General features: G+C 36.4%; 1 protein-coding gene across 1 annotated transcript; it reads right to left on the bottom strand.

Moving 5' to 3' along the window:
- Positions 1-261: 261 nt before the first annotated feature.
- Positions 262-13,352, bottom strand: LOC121468134 (coiled-coil domain-containing protein 171-like). Its single transcript, XM_072922815.1, has 10 exons — positions 13,332-13,352; positions 12,020-12,521; positions 11,142-11,258; positions 10,069-10,295; positions 9,254-9,433; positions 7,838-8,011; positions 7,220-7,365; positions 5,606-5,660; positions 1,132-1,264; positions 262-525 (listed from the first exon to the last, which is right to left on the bottom strand). Exons 1-10 carry the CDS (start codon positions 13,350-13,352, stop codon positions 329-331), a joined length of 1,752 nt encoding a protein of 583 aa, XP_072778916.1. The 3' UTR covers positions 262-328.
- Positions 13,353-15,470: the final 2,118 nt, after the last annotated feature.

Raw genomic sequence — 15,470 nt, forward strand, 5'->3', positions numbered from 1 at the left:
TGTTACAAATATTGGTTTATAACATAAAGGAAGGAAAAATTTTTGGCTAAAAAAATAAACAAACAAAGTACGAAATATGAAATAGTAAAATAAAAAAAAAACCAACCATAAACCAAACATACACCCCCCCACACCTCCATCACTCCCCCAAACAAAAAGAATTCAGCCAACCAAGCTACCAAACCTAAACTAAAACCAAATATATCCAAAGAAATAGGGTTCAATAGAAAAAAACATTACAGTAGTAATTTTAATCCCTGTGTTAGCTTTCACCATCCCCTTTCTCTTCCGAAAAAAGTCTCAGAAAACGTTTCTCTTAGCACTAGTTTTAATGTTCCCTTATGTTTATATTTAAGTATTGTTTGCCTACAGAAGCTGTGCAGCATGAAGGGAGATGCTGGCTAGGAACCCACATCCAAGTGACTGCCATTGCTTGAAAAGCAGACTTACCATCAAGAGCATGTGCAGGAGCTCCAGCAGGAGGTGTACCACCGGTTTCGGGTTCAAAGTGAACTTGCAAAGATTCTGTTTGGAGAAAGTAAATTTTAAAAAGCAAGGAAATGCAGCATACTGGAATGGTTATGGTTGCAAGGAAAGGCTATTACAGAAATGTTAATAATTTATAACAGAAAGAAAGGAAAATCCTTTATTAAAAAATAAAGGAAAGAAAGAGAAAGAAAGAGAAAGAAAGAAAAAGAAAAATAAAGAAAGAGAAGGAAAGAAAGAGAGAAAGAGAGAAAGAGAGAAAGAGAGAAAGAAAGATAATATAAAAAAAAAATCCCAAAACTAACACCCACCCGCCACCATCACTCCCCAAAACAAACAAAAAAAACCAATCCAACCATTCAAGCAACAAATCCAAACTAAAGCAAAAAAACCCACAATTAAACTGCGACCAATAGGAAAAAAAACTTACCGTAGTAATTTCAACCCCTGTGTTAGCTTTCACCATCCTCTTTCTCTTCTGAAAAATGTCTCAGAACATTTCTCTTTGCACTTATTTTATTGCTCTCCATTATTATTACAATTAAGTCTTGCAGTATTTACCTACAGAACCTCTGCAGCATGAAGGGAGATGCTGTCTGGGAACGCACATTCAAGTGACTGTAATTGCTTGAAAAGCAGACTTACCATCAGCATCAGGAGTAAGAGGCTCAGCAGCTAGGGGTTCAAAGTGAATCTCTGAAGATTCTCTTCCTGATGTTAATGCGTCAACTTTGGAAGCTGTCAGTGAGTAGAGATCCATAAAATGTTTATGCACGTGCTTTAAATAAAAGTAGAAGGAATCATTAGCGCAAGGCAAGCTACAGTTAAATGCCAAATAGCACACATCCAAATTTTTTACAAAAGACAGAACACTTTTTTGAGCAAAGAGATCAAATACAGTTTGTCAGCCAGGTAGATAGTCAGTCCCAGGATTTAAGCATCAAAAACATCTAACAGTGGATTTTGTATTTTTTCTAGAACACTGAATATTGATATCATTGAGGAATAGGGAATGAGTCCACACCCTAGTTAGAAGATGCTTTGATATGATGTTTTCAAGCATGCAGTACAGCATTGAGCTCTTGATACAATTTTTTCATTTTATTTCAATACAAGACTTAGTGTAGGTTCAATTTCTGTTCACCAAAAGTTACCACACAGTTTCAGGCTCATGTTCACACTTCCAAGATGAGTCAAGTTACTAATCCTTCCACTCCACAGCAGAAACAGTAACTTGGCAGTAACAAAAGAAACATTGCAAACCTACAGACCTCTGAAAACAATCTGATTGCACTATAACCGGAAAAATGTAACTATTTCCATGTATGAAGTGGAAGAATGTCCCAGTTTTGTTATATTGATTGGATTGATGATAAAATTAGCAGAACAAGAAAGCACAGATGATTTGGCAGTTCTGGTAACTTTATATCTATCCTAAGTAATCTCAACTAAGGGTTGAAATTATTGGTCTTCTTTACAATGGTTAATCACATTTTATTTGTTATAATTTTTCCCTTCAGATAGTATGACACTGGTCTTTTGAACGTAAACTTGTGATACAGGCAAAAATCAGCTTAGTACCACAAACAGGGATTTACAAAGATTTTTGTAGGTCTTTTCTTTCCTTGGTTTCACACTGCTGATTTTCAGAATAGATGTTAACACAGCCAAAATCAATCAGGTTATTTCATTGTGGTTTCTAGGAAACAGCAGTGGCAAACTAACCCATATCACATCTTTTGTCATCAGAAAGAATCTCCAAAATGTCCTGGTGCTGTGGTTCTGTTTCTGAAAGAGGATTCTTGCAGATTATAAGGCCTTTAATTGAAATGTGCTCACCACAGACTGAGGCAGTTCTAGAGGATGTGCCTGCAAACAGCTCCACTGCTTTTAATGATGAGTGTTCCTACAGTGATTCCTAACTCTTTACCTCAGTCCAGATTGCAGGCTTGCATTTATTACTCTATTGGCATAGAGTAAAACTAAAATCCATTAGGTGACCTCTGTCTATAAAAGGCAAATTTTGTAATAAAACCTCAATAATGAGCTTGGAAAGGAATCAAACAGGAACTAGAGATGAGGGCAGAGGAGAGAGAGAGGAAAAAGGGGGAGAGATGGGGAAAGGGAGAAGGAGGAAAAGGGATGGAGAAAAGGAAGTTCACAGTGACACAGACTGTGAGCCATTGGTGCTGTTTGTATGTGTCCTGAGTTACCAAGTGCACCTGAGGCTGCCAGGTGAACAAGAACTTTACAATTCTGCCCCAGCAGTAAGCTCCCCAGCACGTATTCTACTATGTGAGTTATACCACAAGCACTTTGTGCAAATATGAAATGCAACTTTTTGTGTTTCTGATTCTCTTCCAGAGAGAAAGGGGGAACAGGCTGCAGTTGCTTCTGCAATCATTGTGAGGTCAAAAAGAATGAGAGCTGGGGTGGGATAAAAAGAAAAAAAGAAACAGCATCCACTACCAAATTAGAAAAGCAGGATTTAAAAGTTGGTGATTGCCACAATGCCTCCTATGAAAGGATGCCACCCATGGAACCTTTTGTGCGGCTCTAAAATAGATCATCACTGTACTGGGGAAACATTTGTAATTCTACCCTTTGACAGAAAAGTTCATCTGTGCTAATTAAGCTTCATGGGAATTTCAAAGCACTACATATTCCATATCTCCGTCTTTTAGTGTGAAAACACAAAAATGCACATGTAATTTTATATCTTTATCAGGCATGAATGCATGCAAGAGAACAACAGTGAGAATTTTCCTGCTTAGAATCCGCCTTTCTTGAATGTTTGATTTTGTGACCCTGATCCTGCAATTATATACTGCATTAGAACAGCCAATCTACAACAAATTGGAAGGCATTACTGCAGAAACTTACACACTGTATGCAATACTTACTTTGCCTAAGATCATTGCAATTTACTTGATTACCTGCTCTCTCTCTAATTCAGACAGAGAAGTACAATTAAAAAAATATATTCTTACTCTGCCTTTTGTTCTCTCATTGGATAAAAAAATCTGTCTTGGCACTTATATATTCTGCACAGCTATAAAGACTAATAGATAGTTTCTGGAGAAGACATCAAACTTAAAAACAATGAGGAGGCATTGCACTGAATCTATGTTCAGAGCTGAAAATATGGCACATTTTCGGTTAATTTCTTTTTTTTCTCACTCATTGTTTTGTCCTAACAAAATTAGTATTTTGAAATATGCAAGTCTTTAAACCTACATGAGCAAAATAGCTTCTATATTTAAACATTCTAAAGAGCAGTTTCTTTCAAATGAGGAATGCTCAAAATCCCACAATTGTTTCTAGAACTATGGGTTGAAAATAAATCTGATACTGACCATGAAGGAGTATGAAAATCTTGTCTTTTTTGTTTGGTTTTGTTTGTGAGGATCTTACTTGGTTTTAGGTTTGTTTGTGGTTTTTTTTTTTTTTTTTTTTTTTTAATTAGTCTTGTGTATATTAATGGGAAAAATGAGAGGGAGATAGAGGGATATTAATTTTCAGGTACATATCCTTCTGCCCATGTTTGTATTCCCATCAGTTATTTAATGTTGTAACTGGAAAATTAAAAGTTACCATCATCTCTGAAATACCATTTGCAAGAGTATACATGGAAATTGTCTTTCAAGTGTTGACTGCAACAGTTTTGAAGCTTTTTGCTCTCCACATGCTCAGAGCAGTCTATCTGCCTGTTGTGTCTCAGATGCCAAAAATGAAAGAAAATTAAAACATGAAAAAACGAAACAGGATTTGTTTTAGACTCTAACTTGGAATGACATAGCCTCTGGCCTGTCCCTCACTGCTTCCTCTGAAAGGATCTCCAGCTGCAGGCTGGGGAGCGGCGTGGCTGCTGCAGCTCCTGGTGCCATGACCTCCTCTCTGGCCTAAAGGGCAAAAACCCCAGCATCAGTGGTAATTCTCCTTCAGACACACCAGCTAGGATGAGCTGGGTCCCCTTGAGCCCCTTGAGTGGACTTGCATTGATCACTGGACCTAACATCCATGAATAAAGTACAACTGATTGAATTCTCATTGCAAATAAATCTCTAATTCACAGTGCTGGGAGAGAATGCTACAAAACCAATTAAAAAAACACTTTGCCCTGGTCAGAAAAGAGAAAGGCCAAGGACATGGCACATACGTATTACTGTAAAAACACGGCGGTTGCTGCATGACATTCACTTTCAAAGTTTGAAAGAAGCCAGTTTGAAGATAGTGGTGGCACAAAGGAAATTTTCTACAGCACAGTTTGCTGTAGGTGAAACATGCAGTTTAGGTTCTGTCACTTTCCATGAACATTAAAGGAGAGAGACTTGAAAAAGATATCTGAAAATATAATTAGCAACAGTTTTGGTGAAAGCAGAAACTAAAACAGAGAATCTCTTTGTTGCTAGGAATTAAAGATGTAGTAAGGGAAATCAACACTCCAAGGTAATGAAAACACTTCTTTTGCTCTATGCTGCTCTAGATTAAAAACAGTTATGAAACCATCTGCCATTAGAGCTAGAGTTGGAAACAGTCCTTTCTCCTAAATAATCAATATGTACATCTTTATTGGACCTTCAAATAATCCTATACCAGGACACAATTGTACAAGTCAGGGGGAAAACTTGATATTACTACTAAGTTTAAAATATGATTGTAAAAAATACCACAGAAGTTTCTGACCACAGATTATGATTTCCTGCCTTTTCTTTTCCTATTGATGATGTTTCATAGGTTAAAGGAGCAGACATAAAACCAAATGTTTTCTGGCCAAGTATGTGACCTCTCATTATTCAATAGAGGATTAACCACAACACTTGCCAATTTTTTGTGTGTTGCATTAGTCTTCACTTGTCAACCAGAAATAATGCTCACTGAGGGAAGGAAAGTGAATTTTGGCATAACTTTTAGATTTAGAACAAGTTGTGTGTGTACTACAAACTTGCGTCTTATTTCACTGTGGTTTCTTAAGATGGAAGAAGTTGAGGGGGGAAACTTCAACACTAAGGAAAGGAATTTGCTTTGCAACAACTTCTCTCTTCCCCCAAGAAGAAGCAGTTCTAAGGCTTTGGCATGTTTGGAAACACAAATCAGAAGGAACACTTCAAATTCTTACCTCATTCAGGGTGGCCTCCACAGCTTTCATATGATTAATGATCAACTCTTTATCCCTGTTGTAAAAGAAAAAACAAAACAAAACAAAATAATGCAGTAACTTTATGGAACTGAAGATCTACCAATGTAGAAATTAATCTTCTGCTACTTTATGGCTGTCATGTCTTGTAAAATAATTGTTGATAACTCAAACTGTTAGGATTTTCTCTTTTTTTCATATCTCCAGTTCACACCCTAAAAATATTTAATGTACCACTATTTGGTGCATTTCCATATGAAAGATGCTTCTGTTGAGGATAAGCAATTCAAATAGATGTAATAATAGGCCTATCAATGAACAACTATCGTGGCTGGGGTACAGAGGTCATAAAAAGTCTCTAGGTACGATGGTATTATATTCTTGTATTGGAAAACACAGACAGATTCTGTTTATTTCATCTGCTTTGTTTATATGTTCCAAAAGGAGAAAAAAACCCTATTTGTTGTGAAGAGTTGCTATAATAACAAAGGAAAGGGTAGCTTTCTTTGTTGATACTCAGCTGCTCTATACAGGGAAAAAATTCCAGTTTTAAAGTCACTTCACATTAAAATAACCTCTACTGGATATATGTATGGCCACAAGGAATGCTCTTTACTGAAATGCCTAAAATAGATTGTGGCAGGATGAAAACAGAAAGCTTTCTAGAACAAATCCTTCTGCAGGTGACACCTGCTTTGATCAAATCATACCATCATTTGGTATGATTTGATAATTTTAATTACCTTGTTAAACATCTTATTGAGGACTATGTGAATTGCATTATTTTCCTGGTGCATAAAATCCTTAAAGCTTCTCACACGTTCTTCAGAGGTTGAATGATCCCAGGTATAATGAGAAATTTCAATTAAGTAAAATTTTTTTAGTACCTAGCCATGGAACAACAATATTCATAATACGTATTTAATGCTTTGTAAGTATTAGAAAACAAAATCTGCAAAGATTTATTTTTTCATATGGTGCAAAAATAGCTCAGTAATAACCTCCTTCAAGTCAAGGGGGCTCCTTTTGACTACCAATCTTTTCAGGACCAGTGCCTGAGCCTTTCTTTTCACTCTAGGTTGTTGTGTAGTGGTGTGGGGATTAGGGCTAAATCCAAAACTCCCTGAAATCAGCAGGAAGATCTATCTTGTACCACAGGAAAGGCGAGGTCCAAAATGGGTTCCAGCCCCTTTTGTGGCAAAGACCTGTCCCCTAGCTGAAGCTTCTGTATTTACTATAAATAAATTGTATCTGTCTACAAAAAGATGGTGTGGAAACACAGAGAACAAGCAGTCATTTCTTAAATAAACAAAACTTTAAGGATCTGTGAAGGAGATGTTGTCAGAGCAGTCAGATAGCACAGGTATTTTGTTTGCCAGTTATTTCAGCACCCAGAATTTGGAGCACTATTATGGGATAGCTACATAAATTGTATGACCAAGTATTTTGAACTAACACTTTTGTTTTCAGAAGACTATCCCTGAATTTAAAAATAAAAGAGACGGATGTACTTTTCTAACCTTACACTGCCTGTGGAACTAGGAATTGAAATTTTTATTCATTTTAAGTGACATGCCCCAGGCCCCAAGGGCTCACTTTACTCCCAGTTTGAGGGCAGGTTCTGCCTCCTCGAGAGTCTCCCGCAGCCGCTGCTGGTCCTGCTCTGTGTCCTTCAGGAATCTCTTCTGGTGATCCAGAACTTGGTCTCTGCTCCTCAGCTCCTCCGTTGCGTTAGAGAAGCTCTGCCAGCAGACAGAGAGCAGAGTTACTCTTTAGCCCAAATAAACTTCACTTTATGCCATTGGCTACAGACCAACGTGGAAGACAAATTTATTGCAAAGTAGATTTGGACCACTGCATACTAAGGTTTTATGAATTTCCTAGCTAAAGCATTACTGACTCAGAACCCTCCTAGTTTTTAGCATATTTGCTATGTATAAATGTGTTTTAGAAAACAAAATGATTGTAGGCAAAAAAAACAGAACAAACCCCATTTAAGACTTTTTCTTAAACTGTTAAAAGTAAAACATAGATACCTTTAAAATTAAAAAAAAAAAAAAGTCTTTGAAGTGTTTCCTCAGTAGCCTAAAATTCCAGACTGAGTAGTGTGTGTGTGTATTTACTCCTGTTACTTTATTTACACAAGGACTGCACTATCTGGCTTATTTAACAAAAGGTAAAATTCTTTTGAGTTTTCCAGAAGAATAATCTTACCATCAGAGATACATTGGAGACTTGGCTTCTATCTGTGTCAATAAGTGAGCACGATTCCAGTTTATTACTCAGCTCCTGAAGCCGTCGCTGGTATTCTTGTAAAAGCAATCTTACCTCCTGCTCACGCTGCAAAGCATTTTCTAACTCCTCATGTATATTATCTTGGCTGATTTTCTGGAAAGAGAAGCAAGCTGTGCCTGATTCTGTAATTATATTCAGTGGTTTCCCTACCAGTGAGTTCCACTTGCAAATATACAAAATTCTAAAACAAATGCATGCTTAGGATTAGTGTTTAAGTTTTTTTAACATGAAGACAGATCACAAAAAGAAGACGACAGACCAGTTAATTACTGTGTTTTTTATGAAAAGCATTCATGTAAAGTCTTGGCACTCATTATTCTATTCAAATTAGTACCCTAGGATGACAAACCTCAATATTTAGAAGGAAAAATATGCAGATCAATGTTCAAAATTTTAGTGATAACTTATTAACCCTTGTAAACACCTTTGTGGACTGTTCTTCTCCTCCAAAAACTGTTACAGAAAGAAGAAATAATTTTTCAAGGAAAGTTGTTATCTGCATTTCAACTACAATCTAAAATGTGATAATTTTCATCTAACAGTCCCAAAACATTAAGGGAATAAAACCTGTCAAGAACAGAACTGAAGATGATTTAGATATTTTTGAGTAAAAAAATAAAAATCCATTTTACTAGCTAGGAAGAGGAAGGACAATGGGTGAGACATCTAGCTGATATTCTCTACTTGGAAGTGTTTGGACTGGGACAAACAACTACCAGGTTCTACCAACTAGGCTTCGGGTTAGGGGACCCACAGTGTTTCAGTAAGTCAATCAGCAACAGCAAAAAATTCAGGGGAATTTTGTGTTTTTGTGCTACTGAGAATGTAGGAAAAGCCTTTTTTTCCTTCTGCCATAAAGTTACTTCTTCGAGAAACAGACCCACTAAAATTTGTATTGTATTTATTATAACATTCATCAACATCCATACAGAGTTTAAACTGCTATATTTATATTTCATGAATTTCTCACGAACATTCTTATTGAATACCCTCATTCTAGCTGCCTTACTCTGTTGAAGTAAAATCTTCTTTTAGGATAGATAAATCATCACATCAACATTTCCAACAAATGGGAGAACCTGGACTGCTGAAGACCAAACTGCAATTTATACAGGATACCTCCTTCTACAAATCAAAAGGAAACTCCAGTGGAAAATGGGGCTTTCTGAATACATCTGTTTTCTAGTTTAGTGATATTTACAAGGCAAGGTTTCTGGAAAAGTCTGGTGGAAGTAAATAATTTTTATGCTTGTTTTCTAAAAGGACACAAATCAAAAATGTGAAGAAAGGAGAATCTCTTTGAAGCAAGAGAGCCTCCAAATCAAATGCACTTACATGCTGAAGTTCATTTAATTGCTCTTGCAGTCTGTGGGCTTTTTCAGCATCTTTTCGCATCTCATTGAAAGCCCATCTGCATTCTGCCAGCTGCAGCTGCAGGGAGCGGGACTCTACCTCTGCTGCATGAAGCCTTTGTGAAAATTCAAATATTTCTTGCTGCAAGATTGCAATGTTTCTCTGTCAGCAAACGAAAACAAGTTGATGGGCTATAAAAACTGCTATTTTAGCAATAAAAGGAATCATATTTAAGGTCCAAGAAAATCAAGACAAAACTATAATTTTTTCCTCCACTTCTAAAAGACATACACAAGGGCAAAATTTGAACCTGTCACCTACCAAACTCACCAAGGACTGCTGCAAATTCTGTTTACAAAGAAGTACTATTTACACCTAAAGTCTACAATAAAAGATTATTGGAGAAAGTTTATCCTTTCATTTTGATTAAAGGGAAGAAGGTTATCTTTACTGAAAGAAAGGATAATAAACATGAGAAAGTAGAAAACCATAATAAAAAGCATCCTTAACATTTACATCAAGACAAAAGCAAATTTGGTCTTATAAGCTATTACAGATCTGATAGAACTTGAAAAAAAATCTTTTTCTTGGATACACTAAACATCCTCCAAAAATTCTTTGTCAATAAAAGAAAAGACCTATTCACACCCTAATATGTGACAAATCAACTTCTGAGTGTCCATATAGTGGTACCTCATTGTCCTGGACTCATCACCAGCCTCAAACAAAATAAATGGTGCTATCAAGGGAGCTTCACTGTTGCTGTTTCCATGAAGGATGACTGTAAATCTGCTTACTGTGCTGGGCAGTCTGTCATACAATCCAGCTTCCAGGGCCTGGGCATTTACTCTGTGGAGCCCACGAGCCAGCCTCTGTATCAGGGAGTCCCTCTCCAGGTAAGCTCTGCCCCCGCAAGGTTTCCCCTGAACTGTCTCCATCAGTATGCTCAGGTTGTCCATCAGTTTTGCAAAGCAGTTCCTAGCTGCACTGATAAGTGAGTGTCCAGAAAGCCAGGAGTGCACATCTTTAAGAAACAACAACACAAAGAAAACATCAAGCAGGTTATTACTTTCCATTTCTTGTAATAACCCGTTCTTTTTAATTTATCCAGGATGGAACCAGTAAATATTCTGAAACACAGAATACTAAATCTGAAACACTATCCAAACTTTGCTTTTAAAGGATATGAATTAAAATTATTGAAAACAGCATGATCAAAGAAGAAAGTTCCTGAAACTGAATCTAAGCACATTTGATTCAATGACAACTTTTATACCAATTTAGTGTTTAGCCTTCTGGAAAATACATCACCTTGTCTTTCTCCTGCTATTTCCCTTTATTCACATAAATTATCCCTCTTCTAATATCCTCTTTTTCTGTGACAAAATTGTGGGGATTCTGAAAGTAGAGATTGATAAAGAACAAGGGATTGCAGCAATGCAGATGAACCAAGGGAGCCTTTATCAGTTCTCACTGTAAATAAACTCCAGAAACACTCTCCAGCCTTCTGCTTCCATGGCTATATGCACTGAAAGGATAAAATATCCTATCAGCTGTTAAAGAAAATTAATCTGTTCCAACAGTACAGAGATGTGATCATTCGGAGAATGTAGAAGAGGGTTATCATTTTACCCTGCAATAAAATTGCTTCTTCAGGGAAACAGCCCCACTAAAATTTGAATTCACTAGCTCAGGATATAACCTCTCGTCAAAGGTGTCTATCATAATATTCAGAAATATCTCTTCAGAGCTATGATCCAGAATAGTTTAGATAAAATCACAAAAATAGAAATGACATGACCACCCTGACTTTTTTTTTTGTTTTTTTTTTAAATATTTTTCTGCTACAATAATATACTATTAAAATTACCTTGTTTGCAGAGAACATCCTCCAGTTCAGAGATGGAACTGACTATTGCAGTATAGAGGTTAGAGCTAGTCAACCAGTCAAGTGCTTCAATACAGTCAACTCCTTCCTCTTCAAAACCTGGGAAACAGAATTGCAGCTAGCAGGATAAGTGAAGCACTAAGATATGGCACACTGCTACATCCAGCTCTTTCAGAAATTAACCAAAAATAAGCATATAAACAACAAATTAGCAAGACAATTTAGACCATTTTAAACATGCTTCCAGAATTACTAGAAAACAAAACAAAACCAAAAAAAGTAGATGAATCTTCTAAATTGAAAAACATTTTTGATACCATTTATCCTTGCAGAGGGAAGTATAAACTGGTCTGGCAACAGAAAGGGGCAAGTAGACATAATCTCTAAAGAAAATTTCAAAATCCTATGCTAATATTTTACCTGACTCAGAAAGCAATTTTTGTGGTATTTTGTGGGTTTTATAAGGAAATAAATATTAAAAATTATTAAAAATTGAAGAAGAAATACCTTTTGTAAAAAGAAAAATTTAAAAAATGGTGACAGTTAATAATTTAGGAACATTGCAAGATATTTACCATAGAGAAGATGCTGTAGGTCCTAGTTCTGAAATCCATAACACAAATATCAAAAATATCAGATAGTGTTGAGTTCATGTGCATAATCGCAATTTTACCTGCAATGCTTAATATAAGACTAGGCATTTCCTCTTAGAGTGAAATACATTTGCCAAGCAACATAAAAAAGATAAATAATATTTGTCCAAATGTCATTAAATAGGTCTTTATGCCCCAGCAATAATAATAATCTTGCTCTTTTTTATTCCCTGACTAAGAAATTTGACATAAGAACATTTCACTTACGTGACACATGCCTGCCTCTGGATTCTCCCACACAAACTTGAATTCCAGTGCATCCTCTGGAGCCATCTGTCCAGACGAAAAAGGTGCAAGAATGTCGGGCCAGAGCCCTCAGCCTGTGAGCGGCCAGAACTGCAATCACAGCTCTTCGGAAGATGTAAACCAGGCGCTTGGCTCTTCTCTGCCCCAGCCTGCCTTTGCCTTGGCTGTTTCCCACGTTAGTAGGGAGAGCATAAAGGAGGCTGATGATCTTCTGGTTCAATAATTTGTGGTGCTTCACCTGTTCCTGGAGAATGTCTCTTTGGCAAGACAGAGCGCACAGTCTGCCGTAGAGAGGACACAGGGCCCCTGACAGCAGTGCGCAGGCTGCCAGCAGGGATGGACGTGCCTTGGGATCATTTGATAATGTATTTGTCCTGGAATTGTTTTTGTGGGCCAGCTTCTCGTGGATTTGTTCAGGGCCATACAGTTTTTGCCTGGTTTTCTGCACTGTTTCTTCACCTTCCTGCGACAGAAACAAACCAAACAAGAACGGAAGAAATATTAACTAGATGGTTTTTACCTAGACAAGAGCAAAAAGAAAATTCTTAGCTTTGCCATTCGAATTATGCACTAAAGGAGTCAAAAATTCTTAGTAATGATGGTGATGGGAGTATCTCTTCTAGTAAGCAATTCCAGAATCAGATATATGAAACCACAGCAATGGTAGAAGGGAAATTTACATGATCATCAACTGCAAATTTAACTCCTGATTTCTAACAACAATCCACCAATATGGTGACAGCTCACAGAAGGCCCAACACCTCTTGTCTGCCCACAATACAGTTTTGTGAGTTGACTTAACAATAGTAATAACATCCTCCAATTTCAGAGAGAGAACTGCTCTACCAAGCAGAAAGCCAGTGTAAGTGGGAGGGAAAAGGTAAGGAAGGCTTGAACCTGAAAGGAGACCGATTAAATTTTTCAGCATGCAAAGACTTCCAGTCCTGAAATCTGCACCAATTACAGCCTTATTCTTTGAAGTTAAGTTGCAGCAACTCACAAATAAGAAGGGACATCTATTTCCTTAATTCACAATGCTTTTAATTCAAACAGGTGTGAAGGAATGTGGTGGTAAGACAGTAAATGGTGGTTGTGGAATAATGGATAACATTTTGGATTGCAAATAACTCATCTAACAAGCAGTGGCAGTTAAACACTTTAAAACCACTTCTCACTGTAGTAGTACTAAAGCAGAGTCACTTAACACTTGAAATCTACCACTGTTCTTAGGGTCAGTACAAAGGTAATTAAATTTATCCACAGGTAACACCACATTATTGTTACTCCATACCATCTCTGCAAATGGTGATGCTGAAAAAGTAGCTGCTGCCCTTAGTAATTCTTAAAAAAAGGAAATTCGATCTTACAGCTTTAGCACTCTCAGAAAAAAAAATAAATTCTACCACTATAGATGAAATCAGGCTTTTCAGCTGAGGCCGTAGACCAAATTCTCTTTAACAAATGCTTCAACAAGGTAATTTATTTCTTAAGTGATGTCAATATTATCACAGTGATGAGTTGGTTTGTTGTTTGGATTTTTTTACTTTAAAAATATACTAACATTCCCAAATTACCTTAAACTGCTTAGGGCCTTAAACTACTGAAAGAATACATTAAATGTTACAAGAAAAAATATTAGAAGTTCCCAGCACCATACCTGTGCTCTGGCATGAACCTCTGCAAGCATATTTGAGTACTGCTCTTCAAGATATCGCCTTTCTTTCTGCCAGCAATGTTCCTGTGCTTTTAACTGTTCAGACATTTTCTCAAAAGCATCCTCCTGCTTCTGCTGAAGGTCATTCATAGTGTCAGTCTTGTGCTTGCAAATATATTCTAGGTGAGATATCTGTGTGACAAGCATTTAAGAAGAAATTGTTATTTACCTTTTCACTTTGAGTCAAACACAGACTATTCCAGCATAAAATCTAAACTGTAATTTCTTCAAAATTTTCATTAAAACTAAGTAAAATCCTTTCATAGCAGAATAATTACTTGGTTCTCAAAACAAAACTGAAATATATTTTGAAACAAAGTGTTTTATTTGGTTTTGGTTCTGCCATCTTTTTACCATCTTGCAGATATCTGTCTCCTTCTTTGTAGGAAACCTGAGCCAGACATTTCAAACATTTTTTTTAAACAATTGTATTAAATTTTAGTATATAAGTAAATTAGTAATCCAAGTATATACTTTAGAAATTTGTAATGATTGCAAACAATTATTAAAAACAGCATTTAATTTTTTGTTTTGTTTGGTTTTTTGGTTGGGTTTTGCTTTTGTTTGGTTATTTTTTTGTTTGTTTGTTTTGTTTTGTTTTGTTTTGTTTTGTTTTGTTTTATTTTGTTTTGTTTTGTTGTTGAAAAGCCAAGACATTCCAGATTATTATTAAGTTTTTAAACAATTTCAGGAAAAACATAGAGAATGTTTCCTTACAAAGAGCTCATAAGTTTATGATGTGTTTTCAACAAGCATGAAGGGATTCACTCTTGTGGTTTAACACTGCACCTCCCATGCAAATTAAATGGAGGAATGAACCAAGCCAACAACGATCCCCAAATGTATACACCTGCATTTTTTTACTAGAAAATATCAGCAAGACACTTCCAGATAAATCACGCTAAGTTGTAGGAAAAGAATCTTTGTACAACACGGTCTAAAATCCCAGAAAAGCTGCTAAGAACATGAGAAGAGTCCTAGAGGCCCCACAACCAGTCTCAGTAACAAGGCTTAATTAAAAAGCAAGCACATCAAGACACAAACCCCACAAACACTGCCAACAATATTCACCCCCTTCTCTTCCCATCTCTTTCCTTCTCCCTTTCTTCTTCTACTACAAAAGAGAAATAAGCCAGAAAACAAAGTGAAACCCTGAAGAGTTGCTTAGCCACTCTTAGCTTAGTCTCTGCAGCCAGCTGACCTATTTAAAAAAGGTTGTTTTTTTTTTTCTAAAAACACAAGATTTTCTGGGAAGAAAGGCCACACAAGCTTACTTGCATTAATATCACTCAGAAAAGTACAGCTCATCTTTCACACAAATACTGACATGTTTTAGAAAAGGTATTTGTATTGTGTTTCTGAAAAAAAAATGTCATAATTCAAAAGTTACAATTAAACAAAAAACCCTACACTGGAATTCTTCTTTCTCTATTATTCTTCTGAATAATAAACACATAATTTAAAGACGGTATTCCTGGAGAAAATGTATTTTGCCTATGTATTATGGTAAAATGAAGACTTGCTTTATGACTGTAAATGACTACATTCTGTGAATTTCTTCATCAATAAGATGAATTGATTATCTTTTAATTAGGTCCCTGTGGCTAGTATCAGATAGTCCTTTCAGAATGTCCTGCACAGAGGGTGGAGCTGAGCGACTTGATGCACACTCCAGTCGCATCTAAATGCTCACAGCAG

The sequence above is a fragment of the Taeniopygia guttata genome, chromosome Z (assembly GCF_048771995.1).
Source record: "Taeniopygia guttata chromosome Z, bTaeGut7.mat, whole genome shotgun sequence".
Lineage (NCBI taxonomy): Eukaryota > Metazoa > Chordata > Aves > Passeriformes > Estrildidae > Taeniopygia > Taeniopygia guttata.

What these genes read in the sequence shown, in the direction of transcription:
- LOC121468134 (XM_072922815.1), bottom strand. Translation starts at nt 13,352, where the DNA reads ATGGTATGGAGTAACAATAAT. An exon ending in GGATGTTCTCTGCAAACAAG is followed by an intron (nt 10,296 to 11,141) that starts GTAATTTTAATA and finishes TGTTTCTTAAAG; the next exon opens with ATGTGCACTCCTGGCTTTCT. An exon ending in GCCCTCAAACTGGGAGTAAA is followed by an intron (nt 5,661 to 7,219) that starts GTGAGCCCTTGG and finishes CTTTTACAACAG; the next exon opens with GGATAAAGAGTTGATCATTA.